General features: G+C 45.3%; 1 protein-coding gene across 1 annotated transcript; it reads left to right on the forward strand.

Annotated features, from left to right (window-relative positions):
- The first annotated feature begins 1,014 nt into the window (after window positions 1-1,014).
- dop1b (DOP1 leucine zipper like protein B) lies at window positions 1,015-23,675 on the forward strand. The gene is made up of 38 exons (XM_071927029.2): window positions 1,015-1,189; window positions 3,349-3,526; window positions 4,246-4,427; window positions 4,537-4,707; window positions 5,709-5,898; window positions 6,079-6,177; window positions 6,695-6,818; window positions 6,985-7,094; window positions 8,031-8,142; window positions 8,333-8,453; window positions 8,663-8,782; window positions 8,887-8,995; window positions 9,378-9,614; window positions 9,702-10,012; window positions 10,127-10,530; window positions 10,670-10,941; window positions 11,036-11,188; window positions 11,343-11,443; window positions 13,957-14,147; window positions 14,305-15,895; window positions 16,220-16,319; window positions 16,466-16,657; window positions 16,882-17,004; window positions 17,118-17,252; window positions 17,379-17,434; window positions 17,547-17,651; window positions 17,808-17,874; window positions 17,988-18,147; window positions 19,173-19,255; window positions 19,348-19,457; window positions 19,558-19,707; window positions 19,928-19,989; window positions 20,773-20,901; window positions 21,040-21,176; window positions 21,265-21,320; window positions 21,415-21,558; window positions 21,725-21,857; window positions 22,341-23,675. Exons 2-38 carry the CDS (start codon window positions 3,389-3,391, stop codon window positions 22,608-22,610), a joined length of 6,948 nt encoding a protein of 2,315 aa, XP_071783130.1. The 5' UTR covers window positions 1,015-1,189; window positions 3,349-3,388; the 3' UTR covers window positions 22,611-23,675.
- The last annotated feature ends 1,264 nt before the right edge of the window (window positions 23,676-24,939 follow it).

Consider the following 24,939-nt stretch of genomic DNA (forward strand, 5'->3'; position numbering starts at 1 on the left):
GTGCTTGGAGAGTGCAAACCACCAACCTGAGCAGTTCAACTTGCTGTTATACCCAAGACGTCATTCTTATCACTTCAATTTTAAGATGTTGATTTCTTGATGGTTCTGCGCCAGGCACTGACAGACTGTGGACCATTGCATTTGGTCAACTCCTCCTTTATGAGTGTTAAAGATAGGCCATGTTGACCTGGATGACCCCTCACATCCCTTACTATCTCATTTAATGTACGATCTAAGAGGAAAACTGCCTGCTGTCCCAAAGAATATATTCTGAGAAAGCTTAGATCTGTCCGTAGGGTGCTGGAACTCCTGCCAGATTGATTCTGTTGTCTCCTGCAACACAGTTTGAACTGGAGAGCGGGTGCAGATGTGCGTCATATATGTGCTAGATATGTCATGGGGCAGAAATTGGGATGCTTAGCTAGGATGTTCACTGCATAAAATGCCTGCAGTAGACATATCTACTAATCACAACACTATGTCTGCATTAGCCTACGCACCTCAAATTGTCTATTTCCATAGTGAAATTGGGTTGAATTATGAGATGCATTTAAAACACAGTGCTTTATTGATTTGCAATCACATATAGTGTATTTGCTGAGCAAACACAAACAGGTTGCGAGAGAAAACATGCTGTTGTGTTATATTGAGTAGCGGTGCAGACTGTCCTCTGCTCCGCTCAGCCCAAATATCTGACAGTGAGGTGAGAAGTTTGTAAACACTGCACATCCTGGACGAGACCAAAGCCGGAGGGTAGTGGGTGAAGAGTATAGGAGGTGACATCTCCATGATAAAGCCGTATGCAGAGAAACTGGTTTATTTTTGCTCTGGGCGGCTATTTAGCGTATCGCTTTTCCGTGTATTGACTTTGTGAGGAAGGCTTGAAGACAAACATGTCTCCCGGTGTTTTGAGTATCCACGCCCCACCCCCCTCTCCGTATCAGGAAGTGCGCGCTCCGTGCTCAGGACTGAATCAGCTGAGTTTGAGGACTGCCACCCCGTTATGATCATCATCCCTGGTATCTGGGGATGGGGACACCTCCTTCGGAAGAATAACAGGTTGTTAGCTCCTTTCTCTGAACCGCGTTTGCACGGAAGATGCACGATGAAGACCGGCCCTTGGATTACTGGTGTGGGATTGGTTTGAAGCCAGTGCGCTCGAGCAGATCGTGGGCTTGTTTCGCAGTTGGTGAGTCATTGATGCATCCTAAAGCTAACTGCTGTTTACTCGCGCCATTATAACGCTCTATAAACAGACGAATGTATTATTTCTTCGGACAAAGCCAAAATGAACTCTATCCTTTAAATCGTCGTGATGAATCTTGGAATATTGCCTAATTTATGTCAAGTGTAGCTTTGAAAAACATCCATTAGACAAATATCAATTAGCTATATCTTTCATGTCGAACTCCTTTGAATACTGTAAACGTCTAATTTGTTTCCCACTCTTATATCGCACATGCACACTGGCATCCATTGAGGCAGTGATAGATTTTATCTTGTCTGGACGCAATGGCCAAGCACTTACATAATGCACTCAGCTATCAGCCATGCCATGGATGACACACACTCAGGCCAAAGCTGGCGGTGTCATCATTTGGCTTGGTGGTATGGAATATGTACAGTCAGGTGACGGAGTCTGCGGTGGGGTTTGTGTGCCCAAGTCGGTTTTTACAATGTGTCCACCCTCAAAGCACACAGACAGCCTCCTGCCTACATACTGGCACACAGCAGCCTATAGAAATTCATGCTTTTATCTCTCTCTCTCACACACACACACACACACACACACACACACACACACACACAATCAGGAAGTGAAGGTGTATTTATTTTTGCTTGCTCTACATAATTTGTTTATCTAGCTGCCATTTCTGTTTGAATTTGTTTGAATATGGTACCTGAACATGCCTGAGGTTTTGTTGTTCTAAGTGCCTCGTGGTTGGCTTGTTAGCTACAGTTCCAGGCTCACTCTTCTCTTTCCAGTAAAGAATATAGGCTGTTACATACAAACATCAGCATGGGGTCAACATAGGACAACATCTCTTATATCTTTCAGGAATAGATTGATAGCCATGCAAAGCTGTTCTTTTTCTTCGTCAATGCACAAGCACTCTAGTTTTAGTACCAGAACCGGCAATGGGAAAGATGTGGGCAGTTTAATTCATTTGAGTAAATTATGTGCATCTTTAATAAGAGCTTACATTGTAGTTAGTCCATGGAACATCCCGTGTTTTTGGAGAATGACTTAACTGGGTTTAGGAGAGGAGAGGATGATGGAGGGGAGAGATGATGTAAGGCCCTCTCTATCACTTAGGCACTTCATTGCTTGCTCATCAGATAAATTATCCCTCCACACTCTCTTTTCTCTTGCGCTCCCTGTCTCTATTTTTCGCTCTCCTGCTTTTCTCTCACTCACCTCCTGACAAACAAGTAAGCCCACCCTCATCCCATCTCATCCCATCTCTCTCTCTCTCTCTCTCTCTCTCTCTCTCTCTCTCTCTCTCTCTCTCTCTCTCTCACCCCCCCTCTCTTATTTCCATGGGTAGCCTTATTTCAGTGGTTCCTTCATTAATGTGCTGGAGGTTTACAGTACGCACGTGTTGTTGGGCTTGCCCATGATGCTAAAGCCCCTCTCAGCCACAGGGAGTCCAGATGTCTGTGCTGCTCTAATCCTGCCTTCCACTCCCCCACACAAACACACACACACACACACACACACACACACACATACACACACACCACAGCCTTTGCCATGTGCAGGAAAGCAAAGAAGCTACTGTTTCTAGATCATATATTCAGCAGTAAGGCACTTCATGTTTCTGAATTTGAAAAGATTTTTTATAATTATGAGCCTTTTGTGTGTCCTATGTTGCCTAATCTAAAATTAAATTGCAATTTCAATTTATATATGGGACCTTAGACATTTCACTGTGTGGACATTAGAGTAACAAGCTGTGTCCTTGTGTGGGTTTGTGTTAATCTAGCTAGGCCATAACTTGTTTTCCTCATGGTAGTGCATGCAGTGTGCTACACAGCTTATGTGTTTGTGTTTGACTCCTCCCACCTCAGAATGAGAGACAGGTCAGTCAGACAAGCACTCGCCCAGCCGTGAATGAGAGCATTTGTTCCCATTGCCCATGGGTTTGTGTCTATCAGTGCACACAGCTAATTGGCTAATTTTGTTTGCTAGAAACAAGGCTCAGAGGCAGAGGGACATGCAACAGGTTACAGACAGATGCTATCATGGAACTGATACTTCCTGTGAGTTTGATAAATCCTCTGCCTCTAATCCAAAACCCCTTCTTTTCAGTCTCAACCAAGATCTTTGTCTCCGCTCTCCTCCAGACACATTGTGCTGAACATGCTGGGCTGAGACTGATACATCATGGATCCTGAGGAGCTAGAGCTGCAGAATGACTACCGTTACCGTAGTTACGCGGCGGTCATCGAAAAGGCGCTGCGAAACTTTGAGTCTTCCAGTGAGTGGGCTGACCTCATCTCCTCCCTGGGCAAGCTCAATAAGGTACGGTGCATACAGGCAACCTGATGCTACACAAACATCTGCTATTAAGTTTATTCATATGTCTGAAACTGTGTTTACACAGAAATTGCTAAATTCACTTATGGCCATAATGGTGATATTATGTGACTCAGCATATAATGAAATTATTAGAAAAAATGTAGGCTATCTCTCATGTTAAAAGATCTGTGTCCCACTGTTTTATTTGAATTTGGCATTTACAATGCCTTGCTTTTCATTTGGTGTTGATAGTTCAAGTGTGTCAATTTCACAGCTGCTTTGTATATTTTAGTTCTCTGCAATTATCAGGAAGTTACTGTTGCTACATATCAGTCGCTCACTGGCAGTCCCTGTTTGTATAATATATCCTATTTCTCAGCATCAGCTCAGTGCTCCAGTCACCTGGCCAAAGGGGACTTTGGGTAATAAATGTGTCACAAGTGAAAAGGATGTTTACTTTGGAGTGTCTGTGTGTGCTGATGCACAAGAATGCGTGCTTACAGTACATGTGTAGAGAAGGTGAGGGAGAGATAGAGAAAATCTGTTTAACATGAAACTGTATGACAAACACTATGCGCAAAAGCCTGCTCCTCTAATGTGTGTGTGTTGGTGTTTTTGTTTCACTGGATGGTTCTGCCTAATGGCTCACACAATAAGTCGACCCAGTCTCTGAGTCTCTCCTCTCTCTCTCTCTCTCTCACTCTCTCTCTCTCCCCCCCCAGGCTCTGCAGAGCAACCTGCGCTACTCCCTCCTGCCCAAGCGGCTGATCATAGGGAAGCGTCTCGCCCAGTGTCTGCACCCGGCTCTGCCCAGCGGAGTGCACCTCAAGGCTCTGGAGACCTACGAGGTCATCTTCAAAATCATTGGAACAAAATGGCTGGCCAAGGATCTCTTCATTTACAGGTGAGGGAACAGGCCTAAAGTTATTTGATCTGGGGGGGTCAGTGTCTGTGTTGGGCTGATTATGTGTGCTATTTATGACTTTGTGTGTATCTTTGTGCGTGTGTTTTAGCTCAGGATTGTTCCCGCTGTTGGGCCATGCAGCCATGGCAGTAAAGCCTGTCCTGCTGGCACTGTACGAGCGTTACTACCTCCCCCTGCAGAAGGCTTTACTGCCCAGCCTCCAGGCCTTCATTACAGGACTGCTGCCAGGCCTGGAGGAGGGCCTGGAGGTCTACGACAGGTACTCTCTCACTTCCTCTCTGTCTCCATTTCTATTTCTCTCTTTCTCAGAGAACAGTATACCATGGAACTTTACAGAGGGACACAACACAGACATTTCATGGGAAACTGAATCATGTCAAACCACAACTTTTTTTTTTAAGTTCAAGTAATGTTTCATTATAACATAATCCTTGAACAATAGAGCAGTTTAACAAAAAGAGGGAACATTTGATATACTTTACTGATCCTCTAAGGGAGAAATTCTCTTTTTGCCCTTGAGATGCAGGGTCACCCAGCTAGTGCTGGGGCAGGTAGGGGTTGCAGCATAACTCCGGCCATTTTCAACCTGGACCATATTTTTACATCATTTTCCGATTCTGACCAAAATGTTGTCAATTGTTTTACTATAGAGCTTCTTGCCAAGGCGCACGGCTCTCCAATACAGTCCTATAGGGCCAACGGACACACCAAAAATAAACCTCAAAAGGGGTCTTTTTTGACATATTGACACTCACTCTGTAATGAGAAATGTATAGACTTAATTTTCAGTTTATCCATGACCTGACAACTTTGATTATTTTGCGCTACTTTACACAGCATTGCACATAGACCGGCAGCTGCAGCAGGCCGACAAAGAGTAAACAAGGAAGTGTGAAGCAATGGTAAAGATAACATTGAAACTGTATGAGAAAGGCATGACTTTGCACAATCCAGCATGACAACCAATGTGTTGAAAATCACACGTTTTGGGTGCATTTGGGGTTGATTTCTAAGCATGGTTTTGGTCAGAAACGGTTGGTATGATTGAAAAAGATGAGAACATGGTCAGAATTAAAATATTTTGCTCAAGGATACGGATATGGAATATGGGAACACAGGGATTGAACTCTTGCCCTCCAGTTGGTAGAAGACCTCACTAAGCACTAGGCCATCCTGCTGCCACTAAATATACTTTACTAGATAAGTGGATTTAGTGTTGAACAGATGTTTATGTTGAATCCCTCTCCTGTCTCTGTCCAGGACGGATGCGTTGCTGCTGAAGCTGTCGCTGCTGGTGGGCCAGCAGGTCTTCTACGGCGCCCTGTGGGGCAGCGTGCTGGTCAGTCCGCTGGTGCGGCTGCCCGCCTCGCTCTTTATCGTCACACACTTTGACCGCACGGCGTCCCCGCGCCAGCAGACACACATGCTCGGCTACGACCACCGCCTGGTGGTGAGTGTCTGCGTTTGTGTGCGTTACTATAATCACAAGAACATTAAGACATGAATAATTTCACTTGTGAGGACATTTTTCCATTGTGTTTGAGTTTATTCTTACAGTCCACACCATCATGTCTGTGTACCTTCACCTTTGTCAGCTGTCTGAACATCGTCTGCCTCTCTCTGTCCGCAGGTGAAGTCGGTGTGTCTGTCTCTGCAGGACTCCAATGTCTTGGTGCAGAGGAACATGCTGGAAATCCTCCTCTACTTCTTCCCATTCGCAACATGCCTGGTAAGTGCACACACACACACACACACACACACACACACACACACACACCAATCCCTTTTCAATCCTTGCTGTTCATTAAAATGGTAATCCGTGAAATCCTGTTATTTATTTTTTTTAATTTTGGCAACATCTTTGGTGCTCAGCGCTCATTGCTGTGGTGTTTCTGCACTGCTCTTCCCAGAGATCAGCTGTCAATCAAACAGTGTGTCCAGCACTGTGACGTCTTTTCCTTGGCTTTTCTGTTGATGAAGTTTGAGTTTCTGTAGGTAGCGCTCTTTTCTTTGTCTGTTCAACCACGGTGGCTCCCGCTGCTCATGCTAACTACCCAATTCTTCTTCTATTTAATCTGAACAAACTGCAGTTGCTGCTGCCAAAACCGTAAAACACGTCACTTTCTGTGCACCCTTCCTTCTGCACGCTGTCTCTCCTGTCCATTCCTCTCCCATTCTCTCCTGTGTTCTCTCCTCCTCTCTCTTGTCCCTTGGCTAAACCTTTTCTCTGTGTGTTGCTGTGTTAGGACCCAGAGGAGGCCAGTATTAATATGAGCAGTGAAGACATGGTGACAGTGGTGTCTGCGGCTTCACTCACACTGCTCCGTCGAGACATGTCCCTCAACAGACGCCTCTACGCCTGGCTCCTAGGTGCTCATCATGCACAGATCAAATAGCATTGCTTCAATCATACATAAGTAACACAAGGATTTGTGTCACACCCATTGTTGGGCAGAGTTTGGTAAAGTACTGGTCCTCTCAATTGATGCTAATGTTTGTGTGTGTGTGTGTGTGTGTGTGTGTGTGTGTTTTTCAGGTACAGACATAAAAGGGGGCATGGTGGCACCCCACCCCACCCTCTCTGCCACCAGGGAGGAACACACAGGCTTCTACTTCAGCACCTACTCCAGGGATTTCCTTGTGCAGGTGACTCGCAAATACATATATGCATACATGCACACACAGACACACACACCACAACCTAAAAAACACATGAATATGTATCTTTTCAGTACAGACCGATTCCTCTTTACATAAACTCATACAAGATTTTCAATCCCTTCCACACGCAATCTACAAATATTTTAAAGGGTTAGGGTTAGCCTGTCTCTAACTGCAGGACATGTCAGCATGTATAGTAAATAAGAGGAAGTGTGATCCAGATACATTTGATACAGTTATACAGTATGTAGGTTAGGTGTGTGGGTGTGGGTGTCCGTGTGCGTGTGCGTGTGTGTCAGGGTTGGGGTCAATTCATGAATGAACTCATCAATTCCAATGGAGGAATGGAATTGGATTCTGAAAACACCTATAGGAAACAGAATTGGAATTGAATTGGACTTTCAGGAAGTTGAATTTAATTCAATGAAATTCTGTGAAATTCCATGTTTTTTTGTTTTTTCTTACCACATATCTGAGATTACACATAGTGTTATATATTGTCAATACTGAATATCAGCAAATGTTAAAGGTACCTTTCAAATGGTATTTGATGCATAGCATGTAATCGTAATACATACATTATGATTGAAAATATTTGATTTGTTTAACTGTCTTTTATTTGATTCATAATGTTTGATTTATAATGTTTCGCAAGTCAAGACAACCTCTCTTAGAAGTGGAATTTCATGGAATTTAATGGAATTAAATTCTGTTTCCTGTCATTCTAATTTAATTCCAATTCTCTTTCCTTAGAGCTGGGTGCAATTCCAGTGCCAACTCCAGGAACTGAATTTTGAATTTACCATGCATTCTCAATTCAATTCATGAATGGCCCCAACCCTGGTGTGTGTATTTGTCTGGGTCTATGTTTGCACTGTGCATTTATTTGTGTTGCTCATCCGTTTCTCTCTGTGACTTCAGGCTCTGATCAACATCCTGAAACAGAAGGATGTGGAGACCGACCCAGAGAACGTGATGGGTTACCTCAGGCCCTTCCGCATCATCATCAGCCTGCTGGATAAACCGGAGATAGGTAAGCAGCACTAAGCAGTACAGTAAACGCCACAAAATGCCTATACATACACCACTTTACACAAATGATGCCCTGCTTCTATCCCCTGCTACCTACTTCAAGAATCAATCTTTATTATCTTCTTTGTCTCAATCCATTTTGTGATCGTGATGATGTCAGTGATAATGGTGGTTGCTGTGTTTGTGCTCAGGTCCTGTGGTTTTGAGCAGTGTGCTGTTGGAGGTGGTCCGAGCTTTCTACAACTACTGTCGAGAGATGCTGGGGGAGGAGACCATCACCAGCTCAGGGCTCACAGGCAACCAGCTGGCCAGGTGAGGGGGATGGATGATGGGACAGATGCAGGGATGCTGACAGAGCTAACTTGTAGTGCTCTATGTTGACTGTTGAATGAATGCCACTAAAACAGACACATTCTACTTAGAAGTTATTTAAAATACGCTGAACACTTGTCTACCTGACAAAATTGCGACTGAGAGAATGATAATGGATGATTGTGTCTTTCTTATGTTGTCTTGAGCAGTAAGATAAAAGAGAATAAGAATGCATCGGAGATCATAAAGACGGTGAACATGCTGGTGAGCTCCATGAACAGCGAGTACCTGTGGGACTACATGACCCGACGCTTCTGTGCTTCTCTCAGGTATGGCAGGGATGACTCTGACATACAGCCCTTATTTTACATTACAAGCAAATATCTGCGATGCTAAAAAAATATATGATTTTTCTCTGTGTCGTTCTCCATAGTGACCCAAATGACCCGCCGACGCCTCCTCAGCAGGACCGCAGCCACGCTGCTCCCTCCGTCACAGAGATGTCCAACCTCATCATATTCCTGCTAGATGTTATTCCTCTGGTAAACAACAGACACATTCACACACCAGTAGTTCCCTCAGAAATGTAAGGCCTTCTGACACAAAAACGCTGCAGTGAATCCCATACAAATGAAAAGCAAAGACCCAGACCCAGATCTGATCAAATAACTCTGAGAATGATTCGGGGTTAGCCACATAGGACAAATCCAACAAGTGCTAGTTGAAAATCAATTGCGTATACTTCTCTTTGACTGACATGTTATCCTATGTGGCAAACCTCATCCCTCAGGCACTCCAAGCAGGCTAAAACAAATGTTAACAATTATTCAGTACTATTCGACCCACGTATGACTCACACACACACACACACACTCATACGTACTTGCATACACATATGTTTTACATGTGTGTTCCTTCCAACAGGAGCTCCATGCTGACATCCAGTCCCAGCTCCTTCCTGAGATGCTGGGCTGCATGCTGCGGACCCTGCGCAGCCACATGGCCTCTGTGGACCTGGCAGAGCTCACACAGGGCCTGCGCGCCTGCTTCAAGGTCCTGAGTAAGATCCAGATGCCTGTGGCTTACATGGACATGGAGGCAGGGGCACACACACAGGAGGAGGAGCTACAGGCACTGGAGGAGGCAGATAAACAAATCAAGGTTAGACACTTTTGTTTATACCATAAATTTGTGTGATTTTTGTGACTGTGTCATCTTCCCAGATCATATATTTAAAACTCTATCTAGGACATTGAGAATGAGGGAGAGAAAGACGGCAGTGGTGGTCAGGTTAATGGTAACCATGACAATGAAGAGCTGAACCAGGATGGCGGACATGAGGCAGAGCCTGCAGATGGCGTGTTCCCACCGCTCCGGTCTGAAGACAGCGGATTGGGTATCAGCGCCTCACCCTCAGAGCAGCAGCTCCTGCCAGGGATGGGACTCGGGGCGGAGGGAGCGAGCATGTGCAAGGAAGGCGAGGGGGTGTGGAGGAAGGGAGGCAGTGTAGACACCATGACCCAGTGTCTGCTGGACATCCTGGCCTTCATCACCACAAGGTAAACTATTCAGCCACTGTCAAATTAGCAATCACCTTGGGTCAGATGGACCTCTTTATGGACCGCTTTTATTTACTGTGATCTCTAAATGTTTTCACCTCTGCTGCATTTCAGATACCTGCTGGTTCAGGTGGAGGATGTCAAGGGACAGGAGGAAGAACCCCAGCCTGAACTACCTGCTGTCTCTCTGGAGCAGAAGGCCTTGCTGGCGGGCCTGGGGGGGCGGGATATTAAAGACAAACTGGCTGGACTGTTCACCCCAAACAAACTTAGACCCCGCTCTGCATCTGAAGCCCAGATTTCAGCAACTCCCACCGAGAAGAAAAAGGAGCGCGGGCATTCGGGGTGTCTGGACTGGAGCGCTGGCTACATGCCCCGGGGCAGGGCAGAGATCTCTGAGGCCTGTCGGCAGGCCTTCACAGCCACCTGCCACCTGCTGCTGGAGTGCACCACCTTCCCCGTCTACCTAAGTGAAGAGCAGAGTCTGGCTCTCTACGCAGACATGTTCAGCCAGACAGGTCAGTGCACAGTTGGAACATATTCACTCATCCAGCTGAGTCTGTACGACTACAGTTTGACCACCTTCTCCGCTACACACTATAAAACACAGAGAAGTAATCAAAACCTTTTCATTTTTGGGGGGTTTATTTTCCATAGGCAGTGATGTGGGCAGCCTGCCAGTGTGGCTGAGGGCCTTGATGACCCTGTGCTGCCTGTCCAGGGACTACAACATCCAGCACACTGCGGTGTCCTCCCTGCTGGAACTCATCAACCACTCCCAGTCCCTGGCACTGGTCATCCAGGACAAGCAGAGACGCTACCAGACCTCGGACTCCAACCCCCTGAGCGGGCGGCTGCAGATGGTCACTGTGCCACCCATCTACCCTGCCCTGCTTCGTGCCATAGAGGAGGGCACGGATTTCTACCAGGTTAGAATGCTGTTGGATGCTGAATGGATTCTGTGTAACTCAGTGCTTTGTTATAAAGGTATTAAAGATGTGACAATTTTGCACTGTGACGCAGCGGGTGTCCCAGGTGCTGTGGAGCCAGCTGGACACAGACCGGAGAGAGCAGCACATATCCTGTGTGGAACTCTTCTACCGACTTCACTGTTTGGCTCCATCGGCATCCATCTGTGAAGACATCATCTGCCAGGCACTGCTACATAAAGACAAGGTGAGCACGCAACACATTTAAATTCTTTCCCACATCTTCTAGATGTGACTGTTCAACTGGGACAAGCAAACAGACCTAGCTCATGTGATGAGATGAACAAATAAGCCGTGGGTTTGACAATTAAAACTGTGCGCGTCATGTTTGTCTGCCCCAGGCTATGAGACTGGAAGCGCTACACCGGTTCACAGTTCTGTGGCACCTGACCAGGGAGATCCAGAGCAACAGGACCATGTCCCTCAATCGCTCCTTTGACCGGTTAGTACAAAGCTGAATTAAAATTAAAAACTTTTCCTTTGTCCCTGTGTGTTTTGGTGTGAGTGAGTGTTGTAGTACTTGAGTCCAATTTTGATGACGCGATTCGGACTTGAATATTGATGACTCGGACTTGCGCACTGGGGATTTGAACCTGAACTTGGGATTCAATCACCTCAGATATTGGCTACATGTCTTATCAGCGTTACCCTTAATTCGTACCTGATCATCTGGTTGGTTATAGGCCTACATGTAGAAATAGGCTATAAAAATGTATCTTACAATACAACCACTGATAGGGTGATGTAACATATTGGTGAGCGTGCGGTGCCTGGGACTGAGAATGTCGGGAGTCAAGTGATAGATGAAGATGGGTCCATTACTTTTTGTCAGCTACGCTTACATGAATTTTACATTAACTGGTGTGAAATTTAGTGCCAAATGTAAAATATTAAAAAGGACAATTGAGGAAAAGACTATTCTAGCATGGATTACTTGAATTCAAACAGGTTACTTGGACTCTGGCACTAAGGATTTGAGACTTGACTTGTGCTCAGGGTTTGATGTCTTGACTCCAAGAAAAGGTAAAAGGTTTGTGTAACCTCGGACAAGGCCTTGGTGACGTGGACTTGGACTCAGATTTGAACATTGAGGACTTAGGATTCAACATGGACTCGAGGTTTGGTAACTCGACTACAACACTGGTGTGAGTGTAAAAGGTTTGTGTAGCTTACATCCTCAACATCCCTGTGCATGTTTATGCTACTCAATGAGTAAGGTTGGGTAGACACTACAACATTTCTTGAAGATTCCATGACCTAATTTTTCTGGATTAGTGATTTTAAAAACCACCCACCTTCTAAACAAGTATCAAAACACTAAAAGGAGCATTGACTGCCTACACACCTTTAAAAAACAACAACACTTGTCTAAATCTTGCATCTGAGGGGCGAATTCACAAAGAATGGATTGCGGCCGCTAATAGCACCATGAATTGCGCATCATTTGCACCCGCTATTTGCTCCGTCTCAAGGACCGATTCACAAAAGATATTGCGCTAATGATATGCCAGCGCAAACACGCTCATAACCTGTTGCAGCTGAGCGCAATTTGCCCCTGTTTTGCGTCTGATTGCAATTTGCCCCTGTTTTGCGTCTGATTGCAATTACCAATGTGGCAAAATATAAACGTTGCCTTTGCGCGAAGAACACAGTAGGCAGGACAATGGCAGAGAGAAAGAGAAAAATGAAATTTTTAGACCGCGAGCTGCAAGTCCTGACGGACGAGGTGCAGAGGCATTCCTCAAAACTTCAGGCAAGAGATTTAACCAGGACTGCGAGAAACCATATTTGGGATTTAATATCCCAGTCTGTCAGTGCTGTTGGTGTTTCCAAACGCACACCTTCAGACTGCAAAAGAAGATGGCATGATTTGAAGCGGAGAACAAAGGAGAATGTATTCATTTATTTTTCATGACACAATTGCATCATGTCACTGCATCCTTTGTTTGTCATTGCATCTTACTGCATCCCAAAATAAACTAGAATCCCTGCATCCCAAAATAAACTCGCGAGCGCAGACCTCCGCCAAGGCCAATCCAGTCTTCTATGATATGCAAATGTGCAAGCGCAACCAATATACGAATCCGCTCCAAAATGTAATGGGTTCTTCCTTGGCCCATGCTACACCCTTCCACGAAGTTTCATGAAAATCGGGCCAGTAGTTTTTCCGTAATCCTGCTGACAGACAGACAAACACACACACAAACAAACGGCACCGAAAACATAACCTCCTTGGCGGAGGTAATACTGTAAATGAGTTTGAGCGGGGCTGTCCATGGTGCTAGATCTTTAGGCCAAAATAAAGCCCACTGTGCTGACTAGTGAGATAAGTGAAAATGAAATTGAGTTGCATTGATTGTTTGGTTGTACTGATTTATTTGCTTTTGTTTGTGAAGCAATCTGTGTTAAAGTTCTATAGTAATAATAATAATAATAATGATGTCAAAATATTATTTACAGACTGTATTTACAGACAATTTTATTTTTTAGGTCACACAAAGGTGGAATTGTTGCAGAGACATTTGCAAGGTCAATTCAATTCAATTCTCAGTTAAATCAACAAGTGATAAAGTCTGGGCGTGACACCCCTTATAAATGCCCTTCAGTTACCACCAACTCTCTGAAGACGCTAATAATTTCACTCTAACTGCGTGTGGCAATTAGCGCCGACCTTTGTGAATTGGACTGTTTTTGCAATGAGGCTCATTTGCATAGAAAGGGGGCAATTTTGCGCCAAATGTATGCATATTACCTAATTTAAATACGTGCAAATAGCACAGGAGCACCGAGACGCTATTTGCGTGGCAGCGCAGTTAGCGGGGCATTTCACCCTTTGCGAGTGCTTTGTGAATGAGACGGTTTCTTTTTGTCTTATTTGCACAGGTTTAGCGTCAGCAAAAGCCGCGCAATCCTTTTGTGAATTCGCCCCTGAGTCTCTAACTGTGTGTCTCTCAGGTCTCTGTGTGTTGTGGTGGACAGTCTGAGCGGGACGGACGGCTCGATGAATGCAGCAGCTCAGTGCTGGCTGGTCAGAGCTTTGTCCCTCAGTGACGTGATTCGGATCCTGGAGCCCATTCTGCTGTTGCTGCTTCATCCCTCCACTCAGCGCTGCTCCATTCAGAGCATCAAACACAACCTCACTGCTGGTAAGTAAGTGTGTGTGCATTTGTCGGTGTGTGCTCTCTGTGTTGTATGGTGAGTGCATGAAATTTGATAAGGATGAATGGTTCATCTTTTGTATGTTTGTGTATGTATGTGTCTGAGCGTATGTTTTATTGTACTTACATGCTCTTTCCTCTAAAGGTAACCTGAAGGTTCTAAGCAGCAGAAGTCGAAGCTCCACCAAAAGTTGTGGGACATCTGCTATGGCAACAGAGGTCGCCACTTTGAATCACACAAACCTTGTGGACCGGGAATCCCTGTGGGCAGAGTTGGACAGTGACCCAGAGCTGACCAAAGCACCGGACGCTATAGCTGTATCTAGGAGTGAGAGTGAAGAGACGGAGGAGGAGGATGCAACGGAGGAAGGAGAGGAGGAGGCAGAGAGCGAACACACAGAGTCGGCCGACACCAGCGGTGCCCAGGTTTCCACAGAGAACTCAAGCTCCGGCTCCGGAGCTTACCGCAGCAGCATGGAGGAAGGAGTTGTGGTCAACGGCCTGCGGAGGGCAGAGTCGGAGCACACACAGGCATCTGATTCATTGTCAAGTGAGGATGAGGAGGATCTCGAGCTGGAGGCCATGGCCAGGTCTCGCCTGTTGAAACAGGAGCGTGAGAAGAGAGAGGCCATTGACTCTCTGTTCCGCCATGTGCTGCTGTACCCTGTGGCGGGTGGCTGGCGTCATCTGCTCCACGGCCTGGCACTGCTCGACAGCCTGCTGAGGAGCAGCGCACAGCGCCCTCTGGTGGATGCCCTCTCCTCCACCTCTCTAGACACAAGCTCTGCTGCCCATCTAAACCTGGTCTCCAACCTCTTGCAACGTCACCAGCAGGCCCAGGATGGTAAAGGCTTCTACGGCCGCCTGCTCTCCCCTTCCTCCTCCCCCTCCGTGCCCCCATCCCTGCTCATCGAGCTGCTGGTGTCCTTGTGCCTGCGTTTCCTGCGCTCTCACTACCCTTCCTACCTGAGCCTGGGTCCACATGACCTGCAGGGGAACAGGGAGGTGCAGGTGAAGAGTGTGGAGGTGCTGACCCGGATGGTGAACCAGTTAGGCTGTGTGGCCCGGGGACAGGAGGGCAACGGCGCCAGCCTAGAGCCCATCCGCAGACTGCTCTCAGGGTGTAAAGTGCAGCAATACGCCCTGCTTACCCTTTCAGCCTCCATGTATGTCAGTCAGAGGGGGCTGGACAAGGGGGCTCCCAAGGGTGTGGAGCTGCTGGAAGAGCAGGGCGGCCTGTCAGAGGAGAGTCTGGTGAACCTGGGGGCAGGAGGGGGGCAGGAGCAGTACCCCTTACAAATGGAACTGCTCAAACTCCTCCAGGCTCTCATAGTGCTGGAGTACCACGTGTGGCCTGGTGGGGCTGTCGCTGCAGCTGGGTCAGTAGGGGCTTCTGGACAGCCTGAGGAGCTCCGTGACCCCCCCACGGCCAGCACGCCCCTCGCCCGGGAGTGGCAGACAGCGGTCCTTTTCCAGCAGTCCATCAAGGCAGCCCAGTATGTCCAGAGTCACCCCATCACGGCCCAAGGCATGTTTGTTTCTGCAGCAGCCAGGGCTCTGCAGCCACAGTATGGCTATGCCATGCACCCCCATTGGGTGTCACTGCTGTGCTCCTCTCTACCCTACTTGGGTCGCTCACTAGGCATCATCGTGGCTCCGCTCATCAGTCAGATCTGCAGGAACTTGGACGACCTGGTCAAACTGTATGAGCACGATGGAGGGAAGACTAATCAGAGGTAGACTGAAAAACACAGGAAACACAGGCTTACACTCCCACTCACAAAATGAAATCTGACACATAGTGTTGCATGCACTCAACTTTACAGTTGGACAGCTAATTTGAGATAACCATACAAGATTCACTCACTGTATATCGTAGTCCCTTGCCTGATCTTTAGTAATATGATTATCACCATCAATCACAATGAACATCATCAGTATCTGTCATGGCATCCTGTTTCTAGGTGTTTAATTTTGTACGGAGGGCTCATATCTTTACTGATATGACATTGTCGTGCTTTGACTGAGATGTTTAATTTATGTTTCTGTGTTCTGATCAGCCTGAGTGGTAGGAGGGAGAACATTGCCCCTGACTATCCTCTGACTCTACTAGAAGGCCTGACCACAATTACACACCACTGTCTACTGGACAACAAGAGGGTAAGGAAAGAAGCACACACACACACACACACACACACACACAGCAGTAGCCTATACAGTCCATAGAATGAATAGATGCTGCTTAAAGCTGTGGAAATTTAAATTCAAATTTTCTTCATTCTTCTTTCTCTTTCTTTCTCCTTCAGTCCCTGGTTGCCTGTGATCCTGTGGATGTCCGTAATGCACGTAACGCTGTGATCGAGGAGCTACCGCACATGCTCAGTAGCATGGCATTGTTATGGGGCGTGGTTAGGAAGGAAGAGTCTCAGAGGAGGGGATCTGACACCACCTCAAGCAGCAGACACACTTCAACCTCTGTCTACTTCAGAAGCACCAAGGTGTGGATGCAGGCCATGCACGCATATTTTCTGTGATTTTCCTGCCCTATACATACTTATACTAGACACATACTTATATGATGACAGATTTGTGTCATTTATATTGTATGTTTTCTGATCCTGCAAGATGCTTTCATATTTTCTGCTATTTAGCCATGTGCATATATTATTATGAGAGATTTCTCCCATTGATGGTATGTGCATGTGTGTGTGTGTGTGTGTAGATCCTGCGACAGCGGATACTGGAGTTCCTGGTCCCTCTAACAGGGCAGTATGGGGTTCAGCTCATGGCTTCAGTAGGAGCGGTGTGGAGCAGCAGGAAGAGTAAGAGGAGACACAAAAACAAAGTAAGAACTGTAAGGTCACTGGCTAGAAACAAAGAATGGAAACAATCACACCAAACTGATTGAATGGCTCTAGGGAACGTGTTTACATCCTTACACACTCCTCTGTTCTCTAGGTTTTACCTGTGGCCAGTGAGCCTCGCCTGACCATCGTGGATCTGGTGAAATCGCTGAACACATTGCGCACAGATGCCATCTTACACTTGGTTAAGGAGGTGGTGAAGAAACCACATCAGATCAGAGGAGACCAGGTACACACACACACACACACACACACACACACGCACATATATACACATATTTAAATGTATTCTGGTGGTCTCAATGCAAGTAATTCATTATCACTCATTTTTGTAACTTTTACTGTGTCCCCTCAGAAGTCCAGCCTGGTAGACATCCCCATGTTACAGTTCAGCTTCGCCTATATCCAGGGGTACGTAGGAAACTACAACCTAAGTCCTCAGCTCAGGTTCACTCAGACCATTCTACAAATACTCACTTTTATTGTATCATTGACCTCACTGTCTCTGTGTTCCTGTTTGTAGTATTTCTGCTCAGGCCCTGCAGGAAAACATCGCTCCTCTCCTCAGTCTCCTGCGAGAGTCTGTTCAGCTCAACCTGGCCCCGCCTGGGCACTTCCTACTGCTGGGGTCAGTGTTAGTTTTTGTATATTCCCTCTTTACCCTTGACCTGCTTATTCTAACATTTTGATTGAATTGTTTGGACCTTTGTGCCTTGTATACAGTTGTTATTCTCCTTAGGAGAAATCTGATGCCCAATAAAAAGTAATGGCTTCTGTCTTACAGAATCCTCAATGACTTTGTTAACCGGCTCCCCAACCTGGACAATAAGAAGGACACTCGAGATCTGCAGGTATGATGCACGTTGCATAGCGAGTAGTAGATGACAGAGACGGTCGATAAGAAGCACCACCGTGATGGACTGAGATAGGGAGTGAGTGTGTGTGGTGCTGTATTATTGTGTAGGAGGTGACCCAGCGGATCCTGGAGGCAGTGGGCGGGGTCGCAGGGTCGTCTCTGGAGCAGACCAGCTGGCTCAGCCGCAACCTTGAGGTCAAAGTTCAGCCACAGGTGTGCCCCGAGGCAGAGGAACCTGAGGATGCAGATGGCGATGGTGACCTTTATGGTAACTATTGATGCCTCAGACACATACAGACACAGATACAGTTGCAGACAGAGTTTACACATACTATTTTAAGAGACTGCATTAGCCAAGAATGTACCGCTTACAACACGGTAAGTGGACATGGATGCACAGAATTAGATTTGCACTCATGCCTACACTATAAGCAGGGCCTGAGTTTCTGTAGCCCTGATTATGCTTGTCACTTGAATTCAACTTGTATTAACAGACAGAACTAGATGCAAAAATTCTGATTTTGATCACATGGACTTTGGGTTTGGTAGGCCCAACCCCAAGTTTATGTAAACAAATTTAAACAAATCTATTTAAACAAATACGTCCATGAGAGCCAAGTGTGGACAGAGAGCCATGTAATGTCATAACATCATATCTTTTGATGATTCAGATCATAAAAATATATCATTATATAAAGAAGTCAACTTTAGTAGACACAAAGCTGTTAACCACAGTGAACCTGTGGGATAGTAACCATAGCAACTAGCCACAGTCTGACCTCTGCACTTCCAGACCATTGGCTGAGAAAATTCACCCAGAGGGTCAACTTGGTCCTCCTCCACACTGGACCCAGTAGAGCTTACAAATCATCACTGTTGCCATGGAAACACTGCTGTACCCCACTGTTGCCCGTCAGCTTAGTAGTCCAGGGAGGGACACGGCTCACTCTCTTTCTTTCCAAATTCGACCTGTGAGTAGAGACCTGTCCCCGTTTCCATGGAAACCCAGCGGTCCAAGTGCTGCGATAGCTCTAAGTGCCGTCTGGAAGCAGCACCGATGAGTCGTAACATTGGCAGAGAGGCACAATTGGCACAGATTGCTTTGAGGTAGATCCAGAAGGACAGACCTGGAGCCAGAATGTTTGGAAAAACCAGAAGGACTGGGTGCTCTAGGATGGCCGCAAGGTGTCCCTTAAGGCAGCTACACTAGTATCGAGAAGACCAGAATTATTAAAACTTTGGCAGCAGTTACTAGTGAACTACCCATCCTTTCTCTCCTTATCTCCTCTTCAGACTCAGTGGCTCAAGCCAGCACCATGGTTTCCTCCTCAGCCCCCTCTGTTTACAGTGTGCAGGCCCTGGCACTCCTGGCTGAGGTAGGCTTTTGTGCTTGTATTTATGGTGAGTGAATGAGTGAGTGAATGAGTGAGTGAACCTTTGTGCAATTTAACACTTTCTCTCTCTACAGATTTTGGCGCCGCTCCTGGACATGGTGTACCGCAGTGATGAGAAGGAGAAAGCCGTTCCTCTCATCTCCCGGCTCATGTACTACGTTTTCCCCTACCTGAAGAACCACAGGTAACCCTTCCATTATGTGTGTTTGAGCTAAGTTAATACTAGTAGCTTTGTGCTCTTTGTCTTAATAAACCTACTCTAACGTGGGCTTTCTATCCTGTAGTGCCTACAACATGCCCAGCTTTGAAGCGGGTGCTCAGCTCCTGAGCAGTCTGAGTGGGTATGCCTATACCAAAAGGGCCTGGAAGAAAGAGGCCTTTGAGCTCTTCATGGACCCCCTCTTCTTCACCATGGATGCCTCCTGTGCACCCAGGTTAGACTATGAGTGTGCTGTATTCTAACATGATAGTCTTAGACCAAAGCTGTATTATTGTGCAGAGCACATACTACAATATGTGCAAAATTATCTCTCCATATCTTTATAAAAGATGAAAGTATTTGCTCTATCAGAAGGATTACTTTAATGTATTACATAAATTAATTGAAGAACACTGTCTAATAACCCCTGCTTGACTGTCCTGCGTTCTCTGTAGTTGGAAATCTATCATCGACCACCTGCTAACTCATGAGAAGACCATGTTCAAAGACCTCATGAGTGAGTACAGCCTCTAGAAGTGTTGCTGTAGAGACATGGATAGCTGTTGGTAATCAAAACGTGACAGCTCATCTATGAGGCAGAAGGGCAATGATAGTGATGTTGACAGTTAAATGATACTGTGAGGTGGGGGTGGGAGGGTATTGTTGCAGAAAGAGTGCAGGGAGGTTATTAGAAGTATAATTTCTTTAAAAGAGAAACAAACATTCAAACATGGACAGTCACAGTTCAGAGAAGAAAGAGAGTCAAGTAAGTGGATAGAAATGTCATGTAGGGTCCGGGGACCACCAGGGGTCCTTGAGGGGGTTCCAGGGGGTCCCCAGCAAATTGATGAATTGTTAAACTTCCCCATTATTTAATTTACAAGAAGTTAACACAATTAGAGCATGTAGAAGAATTACTATTTTGATCATAGTTTCACTGTTATCTCTCTACCTACAATACAGATAGTCATGGAATTCTCAACAAAATCGTATACAACAATAAAAATATTCTCAGATTTGGGTCCCAGAGAAAAAATCTAATCAAATTGGGGTTTGTGGCCCTAATGTGGACTAAATTAGGGGTCCTTGATATGAAAAAGGTTAAGAATCACTGATGTAACGGGATGTCAAACCAATGAAATCGCAATTATATGGTACTGTATGCACATTTATAGACTGAGCGACTGAAGCTCCCCAGAAACGTCACTTCTGGAAGTATTGTGATAAGAGCATTCAAATATGAAATGCAGGGATTTTTTTGGAATATTTGTTATATAACCTGTATACATTTGTGTTGTAGGCATGCAGAGCAGCTCCCTGAAACTGTTTACTAGTGCAGAGCAGAAACCCATGCTGCTGAAGCGCCAGGCATTTGCCATGTTCAGCGGAGAACTCGACCAGTATCATCTCTATCTGCCCCTCATCCAAGGTATGCGAGTGGTACTGGACATTAACTTTATTTTGGTATTTAAGTGAGTATGTGTTCAGTTTACTTGGGGAAATGGACATATATTTCAAAAAGACTGTGTCAGTTAAAGCGTATGAACCGTCCTTCCTTTCTCTCCAGAGCGTCTGACTGAGGCTTTGCGTATGAGCCAGACCCCCGCCGTTTCAGCTCAGATCTTCCTGATGTTTCGTGTTCTCCTGTTGCGGATCTCGCCCCAGCACCTCACCTCCCTCTGGCCAATCATGGTCACAGAACTGGTAAGATCCCATCCTCTGATAACCTGATTTTATTCAGTTTGTAGCTTATTTATCACAATGTAAATTCTATGTCATGTTTATTTTTCAGATCCGCATATTTGCACGTCTAGAGAAAGCGCTACAGGAAGATAAAGAAGTCTCAAAGTGCGTTAATTATTTTATCCACACTTTTCATTCCATTGTTATTCACATTCTGCCTCAAAATACCAATGCATCTTTTCTTGTGTATACCACCTAGACTAGCTAAAGTGGTGCGTGGAGCCCTTGACAGGAATGGCCCAGTGAATTTCTCCCAGTCAGAGTTGGGCATGTACCTGTCAGCCTGCAAGTTCCTGGACACCTCCCTGGCCTTCCCTCCAGAAAGGATGCCCCTCTTTCAGATGTAAGAGTCCAATCTGGTCAAAGGGGCTTGATATCTAGCTTAGGGCTGGCTTCACATTGAAAGTCGTGGTATTGTATTTTATTTATTTTGCCTCTTTTCTCTGTATGTCCGTATCTAAACATCTGACTGACAAGCTATCTTTCTGGGTGGGATCAACTATGCACAGGTACCGCTGGGCATTTGTTCCTGAGGTGGATGTGGACCACTACAGTGGCCCAGACAATGCACTTCTGGAGGGCGAGCAGGAATGCACACCCCATGTTGTCAGAGTACTGGAAAGAATACAGCATCGATACGGGGTAAGCTTGAACACATGTACTTTACCAGCTGGTCCCGTTCATGACCACCAAGTGAGTGAACTGGAACCATAGAATCTGAATTGATAGAACGGTCATTCCCATTCAAATCTAGACTCTTGATTTTAGCTGGTTCACTTACAATGACTGCCATAGAATGTTTGATAATCAACATTGATTTGGTGCATGTAGCTGGTGTGTTACCATGGCAACGGCATCATTTGGATGAACATTCCAGTGGCATTCTAACTTTCTGAGCCTCATGTTCTGTTCCACACATGGAACATTGTTAATTTACCTGAAAGCATTATCAAAATTCTACGTAAGCCATGTTGGGTGTACCAAAGGAAATTATCATGAATATCATGAATTATGATTATCATTATTATGATTATCATGCTACACCAGGAAGTGTCCCATTCAAGTTCTGTGACTGGAACTAACATGTGATTGTCATTCTGATGGTGTCATGTCCTGTTATTCCAGGCACTGAATGGGCTGAGTGAGGAGTCATCTACAGAGCGTCTGGAGTTTCCCCTCCTCACCCAGCGCTCCCTGTCCTCCATCACCCAACTGGTGCCCTTCTTTCGCACCCTTTGCTGTTCCTTCCAGGCCCCTCCCCTCCTCAGCCCCTCACTCGGCCACCCTGCGCCCCACCGCCCAGTAGCAGACTACCCAGCAGCCAGCGCCGACACGGTCCTGAGGAGGCTGGAACACATCACAGAGGAAGAGTTCCTGGACACCGTGGAGAGTTAGGACTCCAGCATGAAGCTTTCAGAAACTAAGCCTTCATCTCAAAGCTTTTAAAACCCTGGGGGGAATAAACTGCAGCCATATGAATGGAATACCTAGAATAGGCACAACCAATGATAATGTTGTATTGTAAACTAGAAAAAACAATGAAAATGTTTTGGAATGCTGTTTTTAATGTCTTACCTTGTGAAGTCTCTCTACATTAATGCATTTACCTCTGAGGTACTCTCACACTGAATCTGTACTGGAAAAGCCAAGGGACTGACTCTACAACAGTTATTTCCAATAGGCTTTTTGGAAAATTTAGGGAAATATTACGTACAAATGCCTGTGGAATGCTTTTTTCTCTGTCAAGGATCAGTGCCATCTCGGTTACATGTTCTTCACATTGAGATTGGGTCTATTCTCAATGCTTTGCTCGATTTAGACTTAAGTGTTTACCACTGAAGATGGAAGAGGGTCTATTTAACGATAAGGAGATATCATTAAGAGTAGAAACTTCAAATTGGCTGCCTTACAGTAACAATATTTCTGATGCAAAATTTTAAGAGTAAAACTGATACTAAATAGCAGATTCTCTGTGAAGAACCATACTCATTGCTCATGTGTCCTTAAGACCTTTTCATAACCTCTTGTTAACCACGCTCTCTCCTAATAGCATATGTCTGTCTGACTCTTAGAATGTAATGCAAGACTATGTGTCTGCAGGACACTGTTGGAGAGGTATTTCCTATTTGGGTGTTGTTGGGGAAGTCATTGTAGGACCTCATAGGCCCTTGGTGAAGATTGATGTTAAGATTTTTAAGGGTAAGTTACTGAATGTGATTTGTGTACACTAGAAAACCCTTTTGAATATTATCAGATGTAACTGGCTAAAATACATGCTTGCCATTTTTGTTGTTGTCTTCAAGGGAATTCAGTCTTTGTATGTAGTTGTTCGTGGATAGCTTTTACCACTGGCCATAGTCTTTTTTTTTTCTCACATTGCTGTGTGTTAAGGTAATTTATTTTGAATGTGTAAATGAACACATCAAGTTTTGGATTAACAGAAAGACTTGATTAAATTAAACGAGCTTAAACATGTGTTTTCTCTTTAAACAATATTAATTCTGCAGTTTGGTTGCTTTTTGTGGTGTATATGTGTGTGTTCCTGTACTTCTGTCTTTGTGAGGACCAAGGACATTTTTGTGAAGTGAGGTCATTTAAGCCGGTCCTTCTCAAGGGGCTTCTTTAGGGTTAGGACTTGTGTTTAGGGTTAAGGTTTGGATTAGGTTAAGGTAAGGGATCTAGTGGTGAGGGTTAGGGTATAGGGAATGAATGTAGTCAATGGATGGTCCTCATAAGGATAGAAGTAAAAGGATGTGTGTGTGTGTGTGTGCGTGTGTGTGTGTGCTCGTGTGTGCGTGTGTTTGGGGCAGGATTGAGTCTCTCAAGACTGACAACAGTTGGCATGGCAAGGCAAACTTTATTTATATAGCACATTTCATACACAAGGCAAATACAATGTGCTTCACAAAAAATACATAAAATGACATTAAAAACGAAAGAAAGAAAGATATTGAGCAGTCACTCTCACAATGGTGACACCTCTGGTCAGCCAGTATAACTTCTCTGAGCGTGACTCCCTCAATTTTTCCTCTCAAAAGGAAATAAATTTAGATGAGATCTTGAAGGATTCTTCGAAGGATGGGCAGTTTACTTTGAAGTACAGGCACTACAACAGGGTTATAATAATTAGTTTCATGTGAGTCATTCTATTCAATGTAACTACATCATTGCACACTAGACTAATAAGCTGCTGGACACTTCACTTTCCTCTACAGCTGCAACCATACTGTTGCTTGAATATGCATATGCAATAGGCTACATAGTATCTATAATGTTAAATGGGTTAGGGTTAGTGATATGCATTGTCCATTGTCTATCATGGTCTTGCAGTAGGCCTATTCCTTCGCTATGTGAAGTCCTGTTGTTGTCCATATTGGGTGTCCGTATGTAAATATATCTCTGGACCAGTATCAACAAGACAAAGTAGTGGGAACCGTTACTGTTTTAAAACGGTTAAACTTTCGGGGGGAAAGTGAAACAGCATGTTGTGTGTGTGAGACTTCAATATGAAACTTACCCCTTCTGCCTGTAGTTCAGGCAGAAGGGGTAGGCACACCTCTAGTCGGTAATCGAAAGTGCTGCCAGTCTTCAAGCTTCTTGAGTTCATTTTAGGTCAGGGTGCCACCCTGGAGGGGTGCGTTCGCTTTTGTTTCGTTTTTTACAGTCAATGGTTTTACATTTCGCGTTCATGAAGAGTGTATTACCATAGACAATAACAATATCT

Source organism: Centroberyx gerrardi, chromosome 10 (assembly GCF_048128805.1).
Source record: "Centroberyx gerrardi isolate f3 chromosome 10, fCenGer3.hap1.cur.20231027, whole genome shotgun sequence".
Taxonomy (NCBI): domain Eukaryota; kingdom Metazoa; phylum Chordata; class Actinopteri; order Beryciformes; family Berycidae; genus Centroberyx; species Centroberyx gerrardi.